General features: G+C 39.4%; 1 protein-coding gene across 2 annotated transcripts in view; it reads right to left on the reverse strand.

Moving 5' to 3' along the window:
- The window catches only part of NALF1 (NALCN channel auxiliary factor 1), a 562186-nt gene extending 542464 nt beyond the window's left edge, over window positions 1-19722 (reverse strand). Inside the window, exon 1 of one of the 2 annotated variants that reach the window (XM_036893794.2) lies at window positions 18332-19720. In XM_036893794.2, coding sequence (XP_036749689.2) covers window positions 18332-19195 — 864 coding nt within the window. In that variant the 5' untranslated portion in view covers window positions 19196-19720. Of the gene's footprint in view, window positions 1-18331 lie in introns of both variants that reach the window. The other variant, XM_036893797.2, reaches the window with a different exon arrangement.
- Between the last annotated feature and the right edge of the window lie 1714 nt (window positions 19723-21436).

Consider the following 21436-nt stretch of genomic DNA (forward strand, 5'->3'; position numbering starts at 1 on the left):
TAATGGATGTGCAAATAATCTCTAAGGTGACCCCAGATTCATGCTCCTAGTCTTTATATTCCAGTGTAGGTTCTCTTGCATTGGACTTACTAATAGCAAATACAATAAAGTAAAGAGGGGTGTTATTTTTGTGATGACATCACATTCAGATTGTAACATCTGTCTTGCTGAGAAACATTCCCTCTTATGACTTTAAAGTAGCAAGCTGCCACATTGTGAAAGCGCCACATGGCAAAGAACCAAGGACAGCATCCAGACAGGCAGAACATCTGCAAGGCACAAATCCTGCCAACAACCACTTGGACTTAGAGACTGACCTTTTCCTAGTACAGTGTCGGGGGAGACCCTATACTGGCCCACACCTTGACTGTGGCCTTGCTGAGGACATATCTAAGCACTGGACTTCTGACCCACAGATACTGTGAGACAATAACCATGCATTGCTTTAAATCTCTGCATTTGCGGTAATTTGTTACACAGCAATAGATAACAAATACAATGGAATTCACTACTCCTTTTTTTTGTTGCAAAGCAAGAAAAATAAATTCAAAGTGCTTCACTTCTAACTACACTTCAAAATTAAACCATAAATGATCTCATTTTTTAAATTACCCATGAAAAATGGCAACCAATCTGCTGAAGAAAAAGCTGAGTAAATCTCTTAGAAAACTGGTTGGTGCTTTCCTTCGTGATGATTGTTCGTCTCTGCATATTCTATCCAACTATTAGATAATGCCACTTGCTCCTGATTGTACCCTACCCCGTTTTCTTTTGTGATTTCTATGAATATTAGCTTCTTATTCTTCCCAAAATAATTCAGGTAAATTGAATGTGCAAATTTGTGCAAACGATATTTACAATATTCCAAAGATATAGCTAAGAGGTACATGATCAAAGAGGTGATGAATTTAACATATGCACGAGAATGTACCTCCTAAAGAACAGTAAAAACTCAGTGATTAAGAGGGAATATCATAATTGCCCACTTGAAAATGCTTAATGTTACAAATGCACAGTAAATTATTCAATTTCAAGAGGACTAGTTCACGAAGGTTTCTTAATTTTAAAAATCTAAAAATATAAGGATTTCAACTGAATATCCCAAATAACACAGCTTTAAAATTACTTTTCCCTCAAAAATTTCAGCAGATAAATTTTGATGCTTTAACTATTTGGACAGTTATATTAATTTCCATGTTATTTGATAGCTATTAGTGAAATCTAATGAAAGAAGCCTCTCCTAAATTCCCAGAGGACTGTGCTATATCTCTCTATAGCACTGCTCAAATGCAGCCGCAAACTGTTACCTTTTCACTTGTATACAATCTGCTCATAGGCTTGAATCTTAACATCATCTATCTCATAATTCCTCAGATGATGAATTGTGCACAAGAGTAAATATATGAATATTTGATGTTAAATGAATTAAATGAACTGGCAGGAAAAAAATGTGTAATAACAGCCTCAAGAAACTACTTAAAAGCATTGCTAACCAGAGAGGCAAAGAATTCCAAACATACGAGGTTTCTTTTATTTCAACTTTTATTAGTTTTATGCAATGGAAACACTCATATAATGGAACATCATTCCACAAACTACTGTTGAACACTGTCCTAGTTATCTATTGTTGTACATAACAAACCACCCAAAAATGTAGTTTAAAACAATAGCCATTTTGTTACACTCCAGGATATTGTGGATCAGGAAAAGACATTTCCTAATAGGGAGGCTGTTCTCTCCTCTAATGTATCTGGTACTTTCAGAAGATTTGAGGAGCTCAGGGTGACTTAATGGTTGGGCTTGGGACTCATCTGAAAGCTTCACTCACATGTCTGGAACCTGATCTGGGACAACTCAGAGCCTGGGCTCAACTGAGACAGTCTGTAAGAAAGCCTACCCATGGCCTCTCTATGTGGCCTGGGCTTCCTTACATATGGTGGTCATGGGTATCTCACGTGTCTTACCTGGAAGCACAAAACTCCAAGAATACAAGTACCAGCGAACAGGGCCGAAACTGCGTGGCCTGTGATCACCTGCCTTGGGAGTCACAGAGCATCATTTCTGTCCCAGTCTTTTGAATTCCCAGGCCCAGAAGGAGGGCACTCTTCCACCCTCTCAACTGAAGGGGTATCAGTGAATCCACCACCATGTTTCACAACCATTAAAAGCTCATTGTTCCTTTTCTCTCTCTTCCTTCTTTACAAGTGATTAGGCAAAAAAATAAATAAGACATAACTCCTAGTTTTAAGAGTATTCACAAAATCTAATAGGAGAAACGTGTGTGTGTGTGTATGTGTGTATGTGTGCGTGGAATTAATTTTATAGGTTTATCATGAAAATCATCCACATGTTACTAGAAATTGACTTCAAGCTAGTATTTTGAGTGATCTCTAATTTTCTTCCTTTTCAATAATCTGTAATCTTTGAAAATCAGGACTGCTTCTATACCACAGCAATGTGATAGGAAACAAATATTAAATGGTGTTAATTAAGTTAAGAGCTTTAGTTAAGAGTCCTGTGCCTTAGGCTTTTTCTTTTTATCTGAAAAATGGGGATAATTATCATACCTACTTCACCGAATTAAGTAAATTGGTCTGGCACCAACAGTAAGTGCTAGTTATTAACAACTATGATCTTAACAGAGAGGAAAACTGCCCTCCAGCACTGGGCATAATTTTGCTGCCTATCCATTAACCAAATTAAAATTAAAAAGTAAAATTTGGTTAAATCCTTTATATTTACAAAGAAAGAAGATTCAGATCAATTATTCTCCCCTTATTTGGGTTATTGACTGACATCAAACTATTGTCAAATCAGATGACAAAAGCATTCTCGGGGCTGATTTACACTTGTTTCTGTAACACACAGAAAGTCCCAGAACAGCCCTTAGGGGTTCAGCTTCCTTTTTCTGTTGTTAACACTCTGGCTCAGTCCACAGTGAGAAATAATAGTGAATGATATTTGGAAAGTAATATTTTAAAACATTTACCTGTGGGTGATTTGAATTTTTGGAACTATCTGAACTTTCTGGGTGATTTTTCAGATATTATAATAAATTTTAATGCTCTGAACATCCTGTTAGTAATCTGAATAAGATCTTTAAGAAAAAAAAATTCATGGCTTTCATTTCAATGGTTGTATTTATCAAAAAGTTTCTACTCTGCTGTCAATTAGTCTCTCTTGCATTTTTCTGTTAAGTGGAGTCTTCTCTCTTTCAACCTGTTTGATTTTGGTCCACAATATGGTATAGTATCTTCTCACTTTCCTAAAATTCATAAGCCGATCAGCAAAACGAGTGATATATTTTTCTAAAGTCTTCTAAATTTGGAAAACAACATTGTATTTTTTAAAACTGCTTCTCTGGAAAGGGTTCAGAGATGAATGGTTGCTTCTTTCCTTAAGTGGCCAGATTAAGGAAACATATCCACACTACAAGCAATGGAGTAATTAAACTGCTGTTTTTTACTTTTCAGACCCATAATTACCCATAAAGAAGCACATATAAATAAAATACTGTGTTTATAATCCCATATAAAAAGCTCTGTTGTTCAGCAACAAAGAGATCAAACACCATATTTGATAAAATTGGTGTTTTGTAATTATCTGACTTAGAGCCTACTGCATTATAAGAGAAACAATGAATGTTCCATAAGCTACTTAGAAGAAACAACTCCAGGCTGAAATTGCAGCATGGTCCTGATTTCAAGCATCTAAGAAAAATCTAATATTTACTTACATACTGAAAGTTGGATAATTTGAAAAGGAAAAATTGTTACCAAGATTTTTTTTCCATAATGCATTACGAGCACAATAGCTTTTGGAGTAAGAGCTGTACATGCCTTTTAATCTTGTTCTCATTTATATGCAATTAGAAAAATAAAAACAAATACTCTCTTTAGTTGTCCCTCATATTCCTTCCTTCCCTTGCTCTTAATAATCACCCTGTTTATATATACATTTCTTATTGTTTTCATGTCCATGTATGAGTCACACATGATGAAGTATCTGATTATTATTCTGTTTTTAACTAGGTGCACTGTGGGATATCTTTTATCTCAGTGCCTAAATTACTATTGCCATATAATAATAGTGCTCAGATCATCCAAGAACAGTTTCTACTAAAGATCTATTTTTAAAAAGCAATATTCATTTGTCCCTATACTATGTTTTTTTTCCTATACAGTACACAAAAACTGTGTGACAAAATGCATTCCCAGGGGCAGTGATTACAAATTAAGTTATTAAAATGTTCATTATGCAGCATCCTTTAATGCATCTGGACGACAATGGTTATATCCTTTGCAGATAATCACTGTGATCACTCTGAGAAAATGCACACACTCTCCTCAGTGCTGACACTTCTTTGGTCCCTCTGATTCACCTGCTCATTGCACAGTGAACATCTGCAGCCTTAGAGGATGGCCCTTCATCAGTAATTGGAAAAGTCAGAGAAACATGGCTGAACAGCCCCTTGGGAAGTTCTCTGAAATAATTTACCACATTAAATGTATCACATATTGTCATGGTATTAAAAAAAAAAATAAGGTAAAATTACAATAGGCTCAGGGCCATATATAGTAGCCCAGAATGGAGCGAGCATCACACAGACAATAGTAAACTGTGATAATCATTCAAAGGTAGGAAAGGGGACTGCTCAAATACCATTGTGTGTTTTCCTTGCTTTATTTGCAGCATGAAGTCAGCTATTTCATCTGGTCCCACATTTTTCAAATGTCAGGTCACTAAGATAAATTAATATATTTGGGTGAATACGTGATTTTTTCTCCTAAACAATATCTATCATGATGAAATGGTTCTATGCTAGCCCTGACTTGGTTAAAAAAAGGAAATTGTTCTGTGCTGCATAGTGTCTTTAGCTATATATTTTTTTGGTATTTTAGATATAATCAAGTTGCTAAAGAAACAGAGTTGCCCTGCTTAGCTTTTACAGTTTAAAGTGGATACAGGAGAAAACAAAATCCACCCAACTAAGGAGTAATAAGGCAGAAGTGAGCACCATTTCCTCAACAGTGAGGTACCAAATTTATGACAAAGACTAATACCCAAAAAGGTTGATTTAAGAAACAGTGTTTCAAATCTTTGTGAATGTGTAAGTGTCTCAATTGCAGTTATTATTTGGTCTGTCTTTTCTTTTCTTAAATGAACACAGACAAAATGGGAGTTAGGGATAGCTGATGGAGGGAGGCAACACTGAAGAGAAGTGGAAGCGAATCCCAAGGAGCTCTGGCAACCACACTTGTGATGCTGCCCTTCTGGACCACGTGACAGGCAAAGCCTGACCCCATAAGAATCACTGCCACAGTTAAGGTCTTCCTCAAATCTCTACCTTCATGCAATATCTGATGAACATCCAAAATTCATCCTCAAAACTAAAAGAAAACACTTTTATACTTTTATTATGGAAAAATCTCAACTTCTTAATATCACATATGATGTAAAGTCAAAGAGTTGAGGATTGTAAATATCAGTGGATTTTGTTAACTTTCCCCAGACTTTGAAGTTACTTGGAAATGAGAGATTAATTTGTAAAAGACTACATAAATTTTTGAAAAAAGGGTTTTGGTACTCTTCTAGGATACTTGCTTTTGCCAGAAGAGCTGAAGAAGAGCCTCCTTGGCTGCCTGGAGTTGGAATAGCATATACATGATTGGTCTGTTACATCCGTTAGATCACAGGGAAAGAAATATCAAAATGCCTGAGAATTAATCAATTATTTTAATAATCTTAAAGAGCCAGTTAATTGACTGGGGAAATCAAGTCCATGGCTAAGCAGTTCACAAAAGCTGTGATAGTTTAAAATCGCCTAATAATCTATAGTCATCAGTGAGCCTAACCAAACTGGCAAGGATTTTCTTCACTTGAACTCTCCCCTCTCTACTGGACTTTTCAAACACACTGAGCAGAAAATGAACATTTAGTTTAAAAACATCTAAACAAAACTGAAATGAAATAATTCATTATTTCATAAGTGACTTAAAATGTCAATATGTATTTAGAAACTTCATGAGACAAATAGAACGCATCTGAAACTCATCATAATTTGCCAACCCTCCACAAAGCAAATCGGATAAAGACGCCCAGCTCCAGGGGCAGCACCATCATTTCCATTGGCATGTGTCTGTTTGTTTGTTTATCCACGCTTTCACTTGGATGCTGACGTCCAAGGCATGCAGCCATCGCCTCAGAGAAGCACAGACGCATCATAACTTCTCACCCACCAGCCTGAAGCAGCCAGGCTGTTTTCACTACAGGAAAGGAGAACCTTTTTCCTTTTTTAATGGGTAAAGATGGGTAAAGATCGAGACTGACCTTTACAAAAGCAGTCATTTCTCTTCAGACTCTCACAGCTTATCTAGGGTCCTTGTGATTCCCAAGGTTAAGTAAATCACCAGGGCCTTTTAAGCATGCCTCTATGGAAAGCGCTTTCAAGATTTGTGTGTGCTGATCTAGACTAGCAGGACAGCTCTGCTGAGGAACCAATGAATGGAGTAGAAGCACAAACTCCTCAGAGTTTCTACCAGCCCCGTGTACGCAGTGGGAGGGCAGATGTCGTCATAGAATGGCAAACGACAGTCTCTCCCCAGAGCAGCTTCAGCTGAGAGGACCGCGACTCCTCGGCAGCTACGCTCTATTATACACCTGTTCCTGCGCTCAGTGACCCCTCAGGACAGATTTAAGTATCCCAGTGCACAGGAATTGGTGGAAAAGCCATGTGAATCCACGCCTTTCTGACTTTAGACTGAAGCCCATTCCCAACATCAGGCTGCTGCAACACCAAAACAATTTTGGATGAAGTGAGCTATATTTCCTTTTATTTGCCAAAGAACTTTATATTCTACCCACTTTTGCTGCCATCCACCCACATCCCCCACCCAAAAAACATCAAACACAAAAACTAGACGTGAGCAACAGTTAGTGACATCGTGCAAAGCATAATGCTAAATCCTTACCTAATAATCTCCTAATGAGATTAAGTACCACATATGAGTCTGAATTCTTGCTAGGTCATACTTGTGACATTTCTTAACTTCTCTGACCCTTAGTCACCCCCTTTGTTGAAAAATGCTAGTTTTGCCCACGATATTGGATTTTTGTGGGGAATAAATAAAATAAAGATGCTGAAGTTATCAGTACAGGACGTGGTTAGTGTAAAAACTTAATAAATGGGTATAATTCCATAATAGTGGGGAATTTTACATACCATGATTTTGTTCCTAGTATCAAATATCAAAATATGCCCAAAGAACTGGATGTGGGGATGAATTAGTATGTGACTAGACGTGCTATGAAAGCATTGGAAAAGTTCACATCCACCCTTTTTTTCCTAGTCTGACCCTGCTGTTGAGTCCTGCTTATTTGAGAGTCTATAGTATTGACTGATTGATGTGTTTGTGATCAGAGGAGAAGAATGAAGGTGTATTCTTCAAATCAGCAACAACAAAGACAAATTTTACTTACAGATGAATGTAACTGTTCCTATAGATCCTCAAGATAAGCACAAATAGTTGATTCATTCTTTTTAAAAATTATCCAGACTGATAACAATATGAATAGGAACCCATGTAATAATTTAAAGTTGATGTCAATATTTTTCTTTTTTAAAGCAAAGCACTACTACATTGAGAAAGTGTTAGGCTAAGAAAATAATTATGTTTTCTGTATAATGGATTGTTTTCTTTGACAGGGATTGGCAATAACTACAATCTCATCGTGTAAAGTAATCTCTTCTAGGTGCCTCATTTGATGCCAAGGGATGCTGGATTTGTCTGGTCATCTTGCAACACAGAGAACAAGATGCCAGCGATGGGCAAGGCAGATAGTTCCCGTCCCATTTGTATGTCCTCTGCAGCAATGTGCTCTGATTTCCGCAGGCCACCTTTCCATTGTATCCTTTCACAGAACACTCTTCCTGACATAAAATAAAGATACTCCTGCATAAAATACCAACACACAGAGCCTCATGCTCACCCAGAGCCATCAGAGATACTGGATAACAAGATCCCCTTCCATACAATGATTTTTACAAAGTTAAAGAATCTTGCTGCATTCCCTGTGTCTTCCTTTCCTAAGTCATTCATGGAGTGCAGCTTACAGCCTTTCATTCTACCCCACTGAGTCTTCCAAACATTGGTACTTGCCACAGCTGCCTTGCCCTCTAGCGTTAGTTCAATGAGAAGGCCATTTTTACCCTACTTCCTCTGCACCTCCAATCAATAAAAATACTAAGTATGGCAGAGTGGGTAAACGTGGGGCAGAGCAGAAAACAACAGGGACATAAAAACAAAAACAGTGCCAAGTAGCTAGAGGGCAGGCAAAGGACCGCACCTTTTAAATTGGAATCTTGGAAGCACAGGACTTCGCAATGCATAACAAACTGCTTAAGACAGGACTTCCCCCACCCACCAAGGTTATTTTTATGCACAGGTTCCCAACAGATGGACTATCATGACAATGGTTTCCCCACCAGCCCCCCCAAAAAGGGCTTGTGCACAAAAGGGCTCCAGTCCCTTGGAATAATCCAAAAGGATCCATTCAATCTATAACCCAGCACATGTTAATTTTTAATCTGAAATAAAAGAGAATATATTCAAACTTTAGGAATGGAACATTTTCAGTCTAGCTGAACTTCTGTTTTCTGTATTATTTTGGTATTGTTTAATAATTTAGTCACCTCCTAGAGAAGCAGAATGAATGCAGATGTAATAAAGCAGATAATTTTACCATACAATATGCAAAGTTGCTTATAAAACTCATAAATGAATGCTGTTTACCAGTAAATTTATATGAGATCTCAAGTGAAGACTATATTCATTTTACTAATTTTCCCACGGCTTTTCCACCAGGAGTTTTAATAAACTGCTACCATTCTCGGCTGGGTACTTTTTTTGGCATGGGAGTCTTTTGATTTATTCTCCACAACCATCTTATGAAAGAAATAGTAGAATCCCTTTTTTAAGTAACATGGATGATATCATATAACTAATAAGCGGTGAAACTGGAGATGGAGCCCATCTATCCTCATTCTCTTAACCATTTTACCACTCTTCTCTCACTATTTCTATTCCCACTTCAATATTTTTTAAAGAAAACCTGTAAGGAGATAGGCTATTTAACTCGGTTGGTTCTCTAAATATGCAATAGAAACCCAAGATTACATTCCTAGGAAAGTTATTTACAGTAACACACACTATGTAATTCATGATTCCATCTTTATAATCAATAATTATTTCACATTATTTCAAAATGAGCTTTCTACTTCATATACTTAAGTATATTCAAGATGATAATTGTGTTTATTTTCTGAAATCCTGAAACTAAAGCTAAAGTTCCTGTTTAAAATATGAACAAAACATGGAATTTCAGTGTAGACCAGAATGTACAGATACCATCTCTCCTCCTCCTCCCCAATGCTAGCAGTAGGGGAGCCCATCCCTTGTCTTTGGGGTCTTATGCTATCGTTTTTTTTTTTTCTGAATCTGGTACTTTCAACCTCATATGTCCTTCTGAGTCCTAGATTAAAAGCTACAAATATTCCAAAATTCACCTCCTCCCACCTATTCCATTCTGTTGTCCATTTCATTTTCACTGCCAAACTTATGAAGAGCAGTTTGAGCTAGTCTTTATTTCCTCACTTCCAACTCATTCCTTGACCCATCACAGTTTGACATCTCTTCCTACCATTCTACTGAAACTACTCTTGTAAGGTCAACAAGACCTAACTGCCAAATCCAGTAACCTGTTTCTAGGCATCATCCTACATATCCTTTCTGAAAGATAAGACACCCCTCATTCTTCATCTTTCTTAAAAGTCTTCCCTATGCCATTTGGATTGTCGTATTCCCTTGATGCCCTCTCTCCTTTCTGCTTCTCCCTATGCTCCTCTTCCTCTCTCTTCCAGGGCCTCTTCCTCTCCCTCTCTCCCTGTCTCTCTCTCTCTTGCTCTCATTGTCACTCTCATTCCTTGTTTCTCCTCAGTCTCTCACCCTGGTCTCTTTTCTCCCCAAACCCTTAAATGTTCTTCTTCCCCAGGATTCATTTTTGGCATTATCTCCATATAATCTGTTTTATTAAATCATCACATCTCTGCATATAGCTTCCCCAAATCAAAACGACATGTAAAGAGTGAACCCATACCCAAACTCCCTACTGACATGGCATACTGTCTACTGGACATCTCCTGAGACTATTACCTCTAAAAATGGACTCTCTGTTTTTTCTTTCAACAATCTCAATCACAACTTGTTCTCCCTCCTGTGTGTCCTATCTTATTAAATGCTATCAATACCCAAAGTCCCATATTTTGTAAAGTTGTATCATACCCTTCCTCTGCAGAGCAATTGGTAAATTTGAAGTCAGAAAAGTCTCCTGAATCTTGCCTTTCTTCCCCACTTCTACAGCCACCACAGTCATTTAGAATTTTTCTGTTCAACATGGTTGTCTCTAGCCACTTGAGGCTATTTAAATTTAGACTAATTAAAATTGAGTAAAATTAAAAATTCAGTTCTTCATTGACCCAAGCCACATTTCAAATGCTCAATAGCCGCACAACACATGGCTAGTGCTTACCATATTGGACAGGGTAAAGAAGAAAACATGTCCATCATCTTCGGGAGCTCTGGTGAACTGGCTGTTAGAGCCATAATATTACTCCTAAGGAAGACAACAGATTCTGAATTGGTGTGTCTGACATCACTTCATCCTGTTCCGACCTATTATCACATTGCTGCCAGAGCTAATTTTCAACAAAGGCAAATCATCCCAAGTGAATCCCTTGATTAAAATTTCTCTCTGATATTTATCATACAGAGAATGAAATTCAAAGACCGTAGCATGGGTACATGGTAGTTCACAACTGAGCACTCACATTTCCCCAAAGGTATTTTCTACAGCTCTTGACACATGCTTTATTAAGTGTTATGGACAGAGCTATATCCCCCCAAATTTGTATGTTGAGGCCACAACCCCAAATGTGACTGCATTTATAGACAGGACCTATAGGGAGCTAATAAAGATTAGAGAAAAACTAATTTTTCTAAGTGTTATAGATGTCAAGCCATACATAGACAATTCTAAATTAATAAACTCAGACATCTTTTAAAACAGTAAGGTAAGTAAAAAGTGATATCTTAGCTAACTTAGGATTCAGTGTAAGAACAATCACAGATTTCCAAAGTTTACACACATCTTACACACATCCTTTCTATGCTCAAATCCAAAACTGAAATCAGAAACCTGTGTTCTGCTCATTTCTTCATTTTACTTTTTTCCCTGAGGATTCCTGGCCATACATCACAGCCATCCAGGACTCCCAGATTTCTGTTATTTTAACTTTCCATATCATCTGTAAAATGTTTTTAGTGAAAAATTCAAACTAAAAAAAAAATAACTATGGCAAGATTTTTACAGTTGTTAAATCTATGTGACAGGTGTATGTGGGCCTATTATACTAACTTGCCCATTCTTTGGTATGTTTTTAATGCTCATAATGAAAAGGAAAAAGAAAGTAAAGTAATGAAGTGAACTTGTTCTTTAACACTACCCCACTCTGACCTTGGAATAGTTAACTGTATGTCTTTGCTTTACTTACCTATAAAATGGATGATAACATTTACCTCATAAAGATGACATGAAGATTAAATGAATTGGACTAGTTTCTGACTTATAGTAAGCTCTAAATCTTGCTAGCTACTATTAAAGTTTGTTCTAGCAGTTAAACTTCTGAGTGATTCAAATCATTTTCTGTGAGAGCTAATACATTGTCATTATTATCCATTTACATGTTAGTTTAATTTTCCTTTCAAATAAACTAAGTCAGTGATATTTCAGGAAGAAAAAGACTGATCATTTTTGATGGCAATGAAGACACAGAGAAGACAGACTCCTGAACTTTGGGTTTCCCATGACACACAGGCCCTGGAAATGCATATGCCAGGAGAAGACTCAGCCAGGTGACAGCAGAAGGCACACAGAGAAGGGGAGGAAACCAACGGGTGAAGACTCAGTTTTGACTACAGCCCATGTTCCCTCTTGTGTAGAACAGAGCAGCTGATGTATCAAATCTGCATGGATCTCCATAGAAGTGATAATTGTATTCAACCATTACACATTTGAGTGGATATACTATTGCTACTGCTAAAAAAAAATGAGTATTTATTAATTTAAAATTTCTAATGTTTTGCAGGATTTTCTTTTTTTTTACTATCTGTGGTAGGCTCACAACATGTTGTTTATAAATGACCAAATATAGAAACAGCCCAGCAAGGTGGGAAAATCAACAATTACCTTTTAACACTTCAAACACCCAAGAACCAAATATTTTCATGCATGCTGGTATAATACATAGAATAAATCAGTAACTATTTAGTACCAAAGAAAGACAAATGTTAACCATCTCATGTCCAGTTTTAAAGAGTCAGAGTAAATTAAATTATTTCATTAAAGAAATTTCATTATTTGGATTGTAATAATATTTAATTTATTAGATTTAGTGTTTCACTGCATCTTGTAATCTAAAATATTAAAAAACAAAATATGACTGATAGTACAATCACTTCAAAAGAGATTAATAATAAGATTCTCCTAAAACTGATTCCTAAATTAAGCATTGATAGTTATCCATCACTACTTTGCAGTTCTTATCTTCCAAAAATATATGAATATTAGTTAGTCAGTCCAGTATGCATTATAGAAATAAGTAAAAAAGAAACATGCCTTATCATTACAATTAAAAAGTAAAAATAAAAAAGAATTAGTAATTTCCTAGGTTTAATAAAGTGAATAAATGAAGAAAAGATAGACCTAAATCATGCAAAATACTAAGAAAAGCCAACAGATTTTCTCTGAAAACTAACCATACACTTCTGAAAAAGTTTAAATTTTAGCCATTTAGACTAAAATTAGAGACAAAAATAATGAGGAAGGGGTTGCTCTAATCAAAGAGTTGATCAGTCTCACAAAAATAATCATTCAATTTCTGCACTCATGTGATTATAGCCCATCACTGAACACCAGTATAATGACTCAGTTCTAGGGAATAGACAGGATGCCCACAGCCAAGAGGCCCACCCATCAACACGCAGCACTACGGTCCTCTGGACGTCCGCCTCCTTCCCTCCATGTTCTCTCTGGGCACATCCCCTAACATGGCCACTCCGCACTATGTCCTCAGCCCAGTCACCACTATCTGCTCCCCTGCCCTCCAGCATGTCCTATCCTATCTACCACTTTTTAAAGTATCCTTTTAGAAAGTATCTGTCTGACTTCAAGTTGAGCAAATGAGACGGCTATGTAGTATGAAAGCATAGTAGCTAAAAGGGCTATCAGCTTTAGTTGTCACTGTCAACTAGAACGGCCGTTCTTAATCTTTGCAGCACTTTAAAATCACCAGGAAAACTGGAAGCTCCCAAGTACAAGACACACGTCAGACCAATGCAATCAGATGTCCCGGGGCTGGGGTTTCCTCAGAGGGGCCCAGGGTATTTCAGCGTGGCTCCAAGGACCACTGATTTAGAGAAAATATTTACTGATATTGAAGAAGCATATCTGCAGTATAAATCAATATAAAGTAAGCAACAAAAAGTTCCGTGCCTTGTCAGTGTGAGGTGGACAAAGAAGATGGGAATTTAAACGGGAAATTGGGAATTGAAAGTAAAGCAATAGGTCAGATAATTCAAACAAAAATACTGTGTTTGAAATACTTCTTTGTATATTTTTTCTTGTATGTTCAATCTAGCAAGACAAATAACAATGGATTATGATTTATTTGTAGAGGAACATGAGACTGAGTGTATTATTTGATTTCTTTTACTTCATATTTTAATTCAACTTGCATAAGCAGACAGCAGCCTCATCTAATTAGTTATTAAAGCTAATGTACAATAGCAATTATTAAAACTCTTTGGTTCTGCCCTATATAGCTATTAATTCGACCCAGTTACAAGTCCAAAGTAAAAATATTCATTCGTTACTCTGTAAACCAATAGGTATTTAATATTAAGATGGAATTGTGGATGTTTCCCTATAAAAATAAAACATCATAAATCAATATATGGAGCAAAAACATAAAAACAAAAATCTAGGTCATAAAAATGGTTATGATAGTGATTTTGACCTTATAACTAGTCTTACTAATAGTCAAAGTGATCATCTGCATTGTTAGACTGACTTTGCAGAGAAGGAAATCAACACTAAAAATTTGATTGGAAAATAGTAAAATGATAGAAATTAAAAGAGATCTCTTTGCTGACGTATTCCACCCTTGTGGACAATGTCATAATATGTACAAGAGCACTTAATCAATGGAAAAAATATTTTTGATTCAATATTTAACTGGAAAGATGTTAGATAATTGATTTTCTTTAAAAAAAATCTTCTTTAAGAATCAATAAGGCATGACATCAAAATAAGACTTGAGAAATGCCTTTTTTCAAATTGCACATTACGTAACCCAAATCTTATGTTCTCAGATTTGTTAATGTTTGTGAGTAGTTCCTACAGACAATACAGAAGTCTTCAAGTACACGATTGCTATATATGTCTAACATTGGCAAAGTATACTTTCGGTCAGTGTCTGTTAAATAAAAATAGTCAACTGTATCTTAATATGAGATTATAAGAATAAAAATATGATAATACATATATTTTTTTAGTATAAAGATAATTCATTGTAATAGAATTAAAGTACCAATGATACAATGATTTATGTTAGAATCTAATCTTAAAACCTTTTTCACTGACCATCTGTCATAAGGTATAAGTAAACAAAGGTATCAGTAATTATGTGCAACATACACATTTATATTCCCTAAGTATCCCAGTTTTATAATACACTTTTTTTCACAAATGCTTAAGAACTAAAAAATAGCATACTTAAGAGAAAATCTTTACTTAAGGAAAAAAACCAAGCATGTTAATATATACATATGTACTTACATAGCTTAGAATATTATACTTTTAATATTGCCAGCCCAACTTGAAAATTTTTGTGGATTTGTCAGATTTGTTATATACAAAAAACATTTTTGAATAACACTGCGAACTACAGAGAAGAATTACTGTCATCATTTTTGCTGCTTAATTTACATAAGATAGCATCTTTAAAGCTATAGTATAAATGACAAATTCCAGTTTTTGTTCTTTACTATTCCATGAATTACTTCTCAGGTAAATGTGTGTATTTACTTTTAAAATATTAAACCAGCTGTTTCTCAGAATATTAAAAAATATTTTTGGGAGCAAATGATTTCTATTATATGTTATAATGCAAAAAATAAATCCAAGCTGTACTTGATCTCCAATCTCTATGGACTAAAGACACTATACTTATATTAGATCAGTATTAAGGGTTTGTCTAGTTTTTTCCCACCATAATGGGTCAAAAAGCCCTTTAAAGACAAGTTAAATAAAAATTAAATTTAATTCATCTTAATTTTATACATATATGGTGTGGCATTTTTCTAATGGGAGAGAATATAAGACTATAAGGTAATAATATGTCCTAACTTTTTAAAGTTAGAAATCACTGCATTAATCATTTAATTATATATAGGCATATATAGATTAATATATAGGTATAATATGTATTATATAGGTATAATAAAGTTAGTATATTTCTCCCAAAATATGAATTCTAATAATTTGTATAACTAATATGATTAAATGTATTCCCTGCCTATGTTATAAATATATTTATAGGCTACTAAAACTGAATTTTTCATAAATATATTACCAATCCAGAAATATAATGCATTTACTTTTAATACAGTCTAGAACTTTGTGGCTACCTTAAAACATGAAAAATTTCACATAGAATGTATATCTTGCACAAGGCTCCTGATGACAGTCATCATTTCATAATTATAAGCATGTTTGGAATATGTAAATGTGTTTAGAAAGAAACTTAGACATATTCTTCTAAGACTACAAGTAGCATTTTATGCCATGTAGTACAATTTGTATGTGGATATGTTTGTGACTCTTGCAGAAACTTATAGAAATTGTATGTTAAGCTAAAGAACTAACCAATTAATTTGTGAACACTGGTACCTTAAATTTGAAACTGTAATTTTTGAAAACAGTTATTGTGGAATAAGTGTTTCATATAGATCAAAAAAAAAGGAAAGAAAAAAGATAAACTACACAACCAAAAATCAGCTACAAGACATCACAGGTAATAAATTCTCTGTTGTGTTGATGAGAAACCCAATGTCTGAATTTAATTTTTAATGTGAAGAAGAAATGTTTCCTAAAAGGGGTTAAGGTTTTTATAAAGTGCTTTTGTATATACAATTAACAACTACTACATTACACAAAAACACAATCCAGAAGTAGTCCATAACATTACAAATTAGTTTAACCTACACTATACTTTACAGCTATGATGATAAAAAGTTGAGATTATTTTAGATCAAGGGAAAAATAGACATTTATTTACATATATTTAAAATTTGGATATTTGAACAAAGGTATGTTGACACGTTCATTTGAAAATATGCTGCAGTCTATTGAAAATGCAGACTATCTTTTAAATACTGAACCTATGCGAACTGGAAGTACTAGAAATTTCTATGACAGTTTATATTCAGGGAAGCAGGTAAATCCAAATGACTACAAGGTATCACTTTTAAACATAAATATACTGAAACCTTTGCAAATTTTTCATTAGTAGTATAATTAGTAGACTTAGTTTACTCATCTTTATAATTCCAAAGTAACTTATCTTGTCAAAATAAATAACTATGTAATAAATGCACTAGTCATTCATTATTAACGTCTACCATTTAAGACTAAGTTTAATTCAGGCATGATAGTAGTATGGTTAAGAAAAAATATGTAGGGAAGTTTAAGATCCGCTTATCTAGTCAAGCAGCATTCTAAATTAACGCTGTAAACTCATTATTATTTGCAAAGAAGACTTGTGTCTGCCTTAAAGTGTTGACAAAGCAAGTTTAGTTTGAATTTAGCTTAACTGTCAAAAGCACAACTAATCAATCCAAAGTAAAATATTTCCCTTGAACTATGTTCATCTTAATGGGTACCCCTTAGGCCAGTTCTCTCCACAAAGCATCACAAAATCCTGTGATCCATAGTGCCCTTCATTATACTTCCTCGGTCCCAAGCAAGTGAGCAAAAAGAGGGACAGTTCTGTTCCTATGTGGGGTTGGGGGAGTAGTGAGAGAAAGGAAGAGAGAGAATGGGGTGTATTATTTCTTTTGAAAAGCAAACCTATTATCTTGGGTTGCTTAAGAAATTACCCCTAGAATGAAACACTAAGGCTTATTGAGATTCTGTCATCATTTCTTCCCTACTAAAAGGTCACTGCAGTATCTTTGTCTTCAACAGAGCTCCTGGGCAAATCTCGTTTCAGCACCACGGACAGCGACACGTCTATGGAACGTGCACCCTTGGTTGCACTGGACTTTTCTTAAGTAACTTGCATACACTTTTTCAATCGCAAGGGTTCTAACCATTACTATGTGCAACAGGAATAAGATTAACATAACACGTTATTAAAAAGTTCAGTATTTTCATTCACAGCCCCAATCATTTGCCATTTCGTACTTCAGGAGAGCATCCTGAAAACACAAGCTAATTACATAAGACTTCTGATAAATGACCTAACACTGATCATCGACCCACCAGAAACTTAATTAAAACTTTCCACTCATAGTGAGTCTCAGATCGGTCATTATACAAATGTCTAAGAGAAAAAAGGAAACTTATGGTTAATAAAATATGCTTAGGTAGGCCTCCAGACTTTCCAAACAACCAGAAATATTTCTGCAAAACAGGTAAAATGCTTTTTGTTCTTCCTGCATAAACAACTACAAACACTTTCTCTTGCCCCTATGGTCAGCCAACTTAATGATGTCACTCTCAGAGACTTCGTGTCCATAAGCCAAACCATACATGCCTGTCTCTGACTTCTCTGATTTTAGCTGGGATCATTAATATGCAATCCCAGTGCTGTCTTCCTAACAGGCTATAATTTGAATTCCATTTGTTAAAAAAAAGGTAACGATTTGAACCAACTGCACCGCTGTTAGACCTAGCTAAAGCACCAGCTTCATTATCTCCTAAGGCCAGGGTCTTCCCTGAATATCCAAGGATTCCCAGAAGGCACCAGTCCACCAGCAAGCCACGAGGTATCCCCAATTAAAGCAGCAAGTCAAGCTCTCACAGCACAAGAACAACGATTGAAGTAACAAAACCGGAGTCAAAAAACTACTTTAAAACTCTGGGAACAGACACCCCAACCAAACCAACGCAAGAGAAAAGCGCAAGAAGGGGGTGGGAAATGCACTGTTCCTACCTTACAGTCTTCAGGACAGGATTTCACCGAGTACTCCTCCGACTGTAAATATTTATGGAGCACGCTTTCAAACTCTTCGTATTTCTCCTGAGCGTGGTGGTCGTAGTCCTGGTAAGCCTCGACGCACTGCCTGCAAGTGGTCATCTCGCCGCCCTCCTTGAGCACCACATCCAGACTGCAGTTCAAAGTGTTGGGACTGGACAACCCGGAGAACAACTCCCAAAGTGTGTAGGAATTACAAAACGAAAGGTAAAAATCCGACAAGTTCCAGAGCGGGGTTGGACGCGTCCCCCTCGCCTGCTGCTCCTCCCCCCCGGCCGCCCCCCGACTCCAGTTCCTGGCGCACACGGCCTCCGCGCTCTGCACCGTGAAGCACTGGCCCGAGGAGGCGCCCTGGGGGTAACAAGTCTCCAGGCGCCACGCGGGTTTGGCAGAGTTTCCTAGAAACAGAGCCTCGCTCCGGTTGCTGGTGCCGCGGTCGCCCTGGCCGCCGCCGCCGCCGTCTCCCGGGGAGGGGGGCAGGGTGGGGGACGAGGGGGCGGAGAGGAGTCTGTGCGCCCGGGCGGCGGGCGAGGGCTCCCCCATGCTCGCCAGGAGCGCGGGCCAGGCGGGCTCTTGCTGCCGCTGCCGCTGCCGCTGCCGCTGCCGCTGCTCCTTGTCCCGGGCCCGGGTCAGCTTGGCCTCGGCGCAGAACCACAAGTGATCAGAGAGCAGGACTGTGAAAAACAAGAGAGATGCCAGAGACAGTCGCCATTTCTGAGCCCTCTCTGAATCGGTGAACGGTTTCTCGTTCTCCCGGGGTGCTGCCAACCAGATTTTTAAGCCGTCGTCATACTGCCGACACATCCAAGCACCCCTGGTCATATTTTGGGAACGCACAGCCCTGGCCGACTCCACCGTGAGGGCGCCTGTGCCGGTGTCACCACAACATGCATGGACTTAAAGGTTTAATTTCCTTATCCCCTCCTCCCGTCTCTTCTCTCGCGCCCTCTCGCCCTCGCCCTCTCTCCTCTCGCTCGCTTTTTGCCTACATAAATATTACCAGGCTTTGGAGGAAGACCTGACTTGCTTCCGACCTAATCGTCAGCCGACCCCATCCTCTGTCGAGTGGGAAACAATGATGCAGACCGAGAGGAGAGAGAGGGCGAGGGAGGCGGTCGGAGGAGGCTGGGGCCGCCGGCCGGCGGCGCGCTGGGTGCAGGAGGTGACGGTGGAGGCGGAGGGTGGCTGGCGCTGCTCCTCTCACCCAGGCACCGTCAGCGCGCGGGTCCCCATGGCCCTGCGGAGGACAGCCCGCTCTCCCCCGCCAGGGGCATGCCGCGTCTCCGCTGCCCACTGACGGCGACCGAGCGCCTCCCCGGCTCCCCCCCGCCCCTTCCTCTCCTCCGCCGGGCTCTCCTCCTCCTCCTCCTGCTCCTACTTGGCGCTCGCGCGCCCCGCGTCCGGAGCCTGGGCCGCCGCCGCCGGCAGGGCTCGCCCTCCCCCCCACCCCCCAGCCCGCGCTCGAGCTGCCGCCGCCGCCGCCGCCGCCGCCGCAGGTCTGCCCGCGGGCGCCGCCGCCGCCGGGCTCCGACTGCTGACGCCGCCTCCCCCGGACCTCGGGGCCGAATCGCCTGGGCTGGGCCTCCCGAGAGCCACAGTCATCTTCAGTCCCCGGCTAAGTTGCCGCCATCTTCGTCCTGGAGAAGCACTTTTTGGGGGGGGGGAGCGCTGGCTTTTGCGTCATCTCCTCCTGCGCCGAGGTCTCTCCATCCTGGCGCATTGGCACGGCTCTGCCCGGGCGCAGCGGGAGGGCGAGGACGCCCCGAGCCGGGGTGGGGGCCGGCAGTGTCCGCGGCCCCGCCTGGGCGCGGGGCTCCGGCGCCTGTTAGCTGCTTCCTTTGCACCCCCTCCCCACCTTTCGGGTTTTTCTTTCTGCCGTCACCGAAAAAAGTCAGAATGCGGACTGCCGGGCCGAGGATGCTGGCTAATTGCTTCAGCATCTCCCGCTCCCTGTCTGCTTCCGTAAAAAGTCCGAGTCGCAGGTGGGCGAGTAGAGGTTTCTATGGGGCGAGGGTCTGGGTATTGCCTTCTTAACTAAGGAATGATTGACTTCGAATGAATGCTTGGGGGACAGGAGCATAAACACGAATTGGCTAGAGGAAAGAAGAGGTGACATATGCTTGTGCCTCGGATCTCTAGACAACCAGAGACCAACAGCTACCCGTGTGTTCAATTATTTTGTCAAAGGTTTTAGAATATGGAAAGAATGGTGTGTGTGTGTGTGTGTGTGTGTGTGTGTGTGTGTGTGTACCCATATCTACACATGTATCTGTATAAATCACAACGACATATTTCATATTCTAAAGTAAAAGATTAGAAGTGGCCTCATAGTCTTAGGAAAAACCGTTAAGAAGACCTCGGTTACCAGGAGTCACCGCTCAGGCTCTACTCCGGGTCCAACGACTTGGCTCCAGAGGACTCCTCCTCCGATCTGGAGCACCCCACGCTCCCGCGACCCCCACTCCGACGGCCTGCGCCCCAACCCCCGGGGCGTTGCTGTCGCCCAGGACTTCTGCAGCACTGGGCCGGCGGGCTGCCCTCGAGGCAGCCACCGCAGTCCGAGCCTCTGGTGCCCCTTAGCGTTGGTTCTCGGAGTTCAGAGAAGAGCATGCGATAGACACGCTCGAAAAATCTGGGGGTCCTCTCGATCCCGCGTCGCCCCCGTGGATGCTGTGGGTAAACGTCAGTCCTCTTTTATCTGAGCACCATGCCCACTCCGCCCGTCACTCCCACCTGAGCGGCGGGCGCCGGGGGCTGCGCCGGTGCCAGCGCGTCCTTGTGCTCTCAAGGAGCGCGGCGTCCTGGCGAGCTCTCCCTGGCTGTCGTGTAGGGCAGCGGTTTGCTCCACCCCACACGCACTGGTCACCGTCTCTTCCCTGCTAGTGACCCCAGTACTCTGTCGGATGCACAGTCACACAGGCAACATTAGGCTGCCCTCCTTCTGAGCAAACATCTTGGGAAACCAAAAGAATGGATCATCGTATTCATTTTCCTTTTAAAGGTGCTATGGGTGCTGCGGTGCAAGAGAAGTAGGTATTTTTGGAAATACCTACTGTGGAAGGT

Source organism: Manis pentadactyla, chromosome 17 (assembly GCF_030020395.1).
Source record: "Manis pentadactyla isolate mManPen7 chromosome 17, mManPen7.hap1, whole genome shotgun sequence".
NCBI classification, from domain to species: Eukaryota; Metazoa; Chordata; class Mammalia; order Pholidota; family Manidae; genus Manis; species Manis pentadactyla.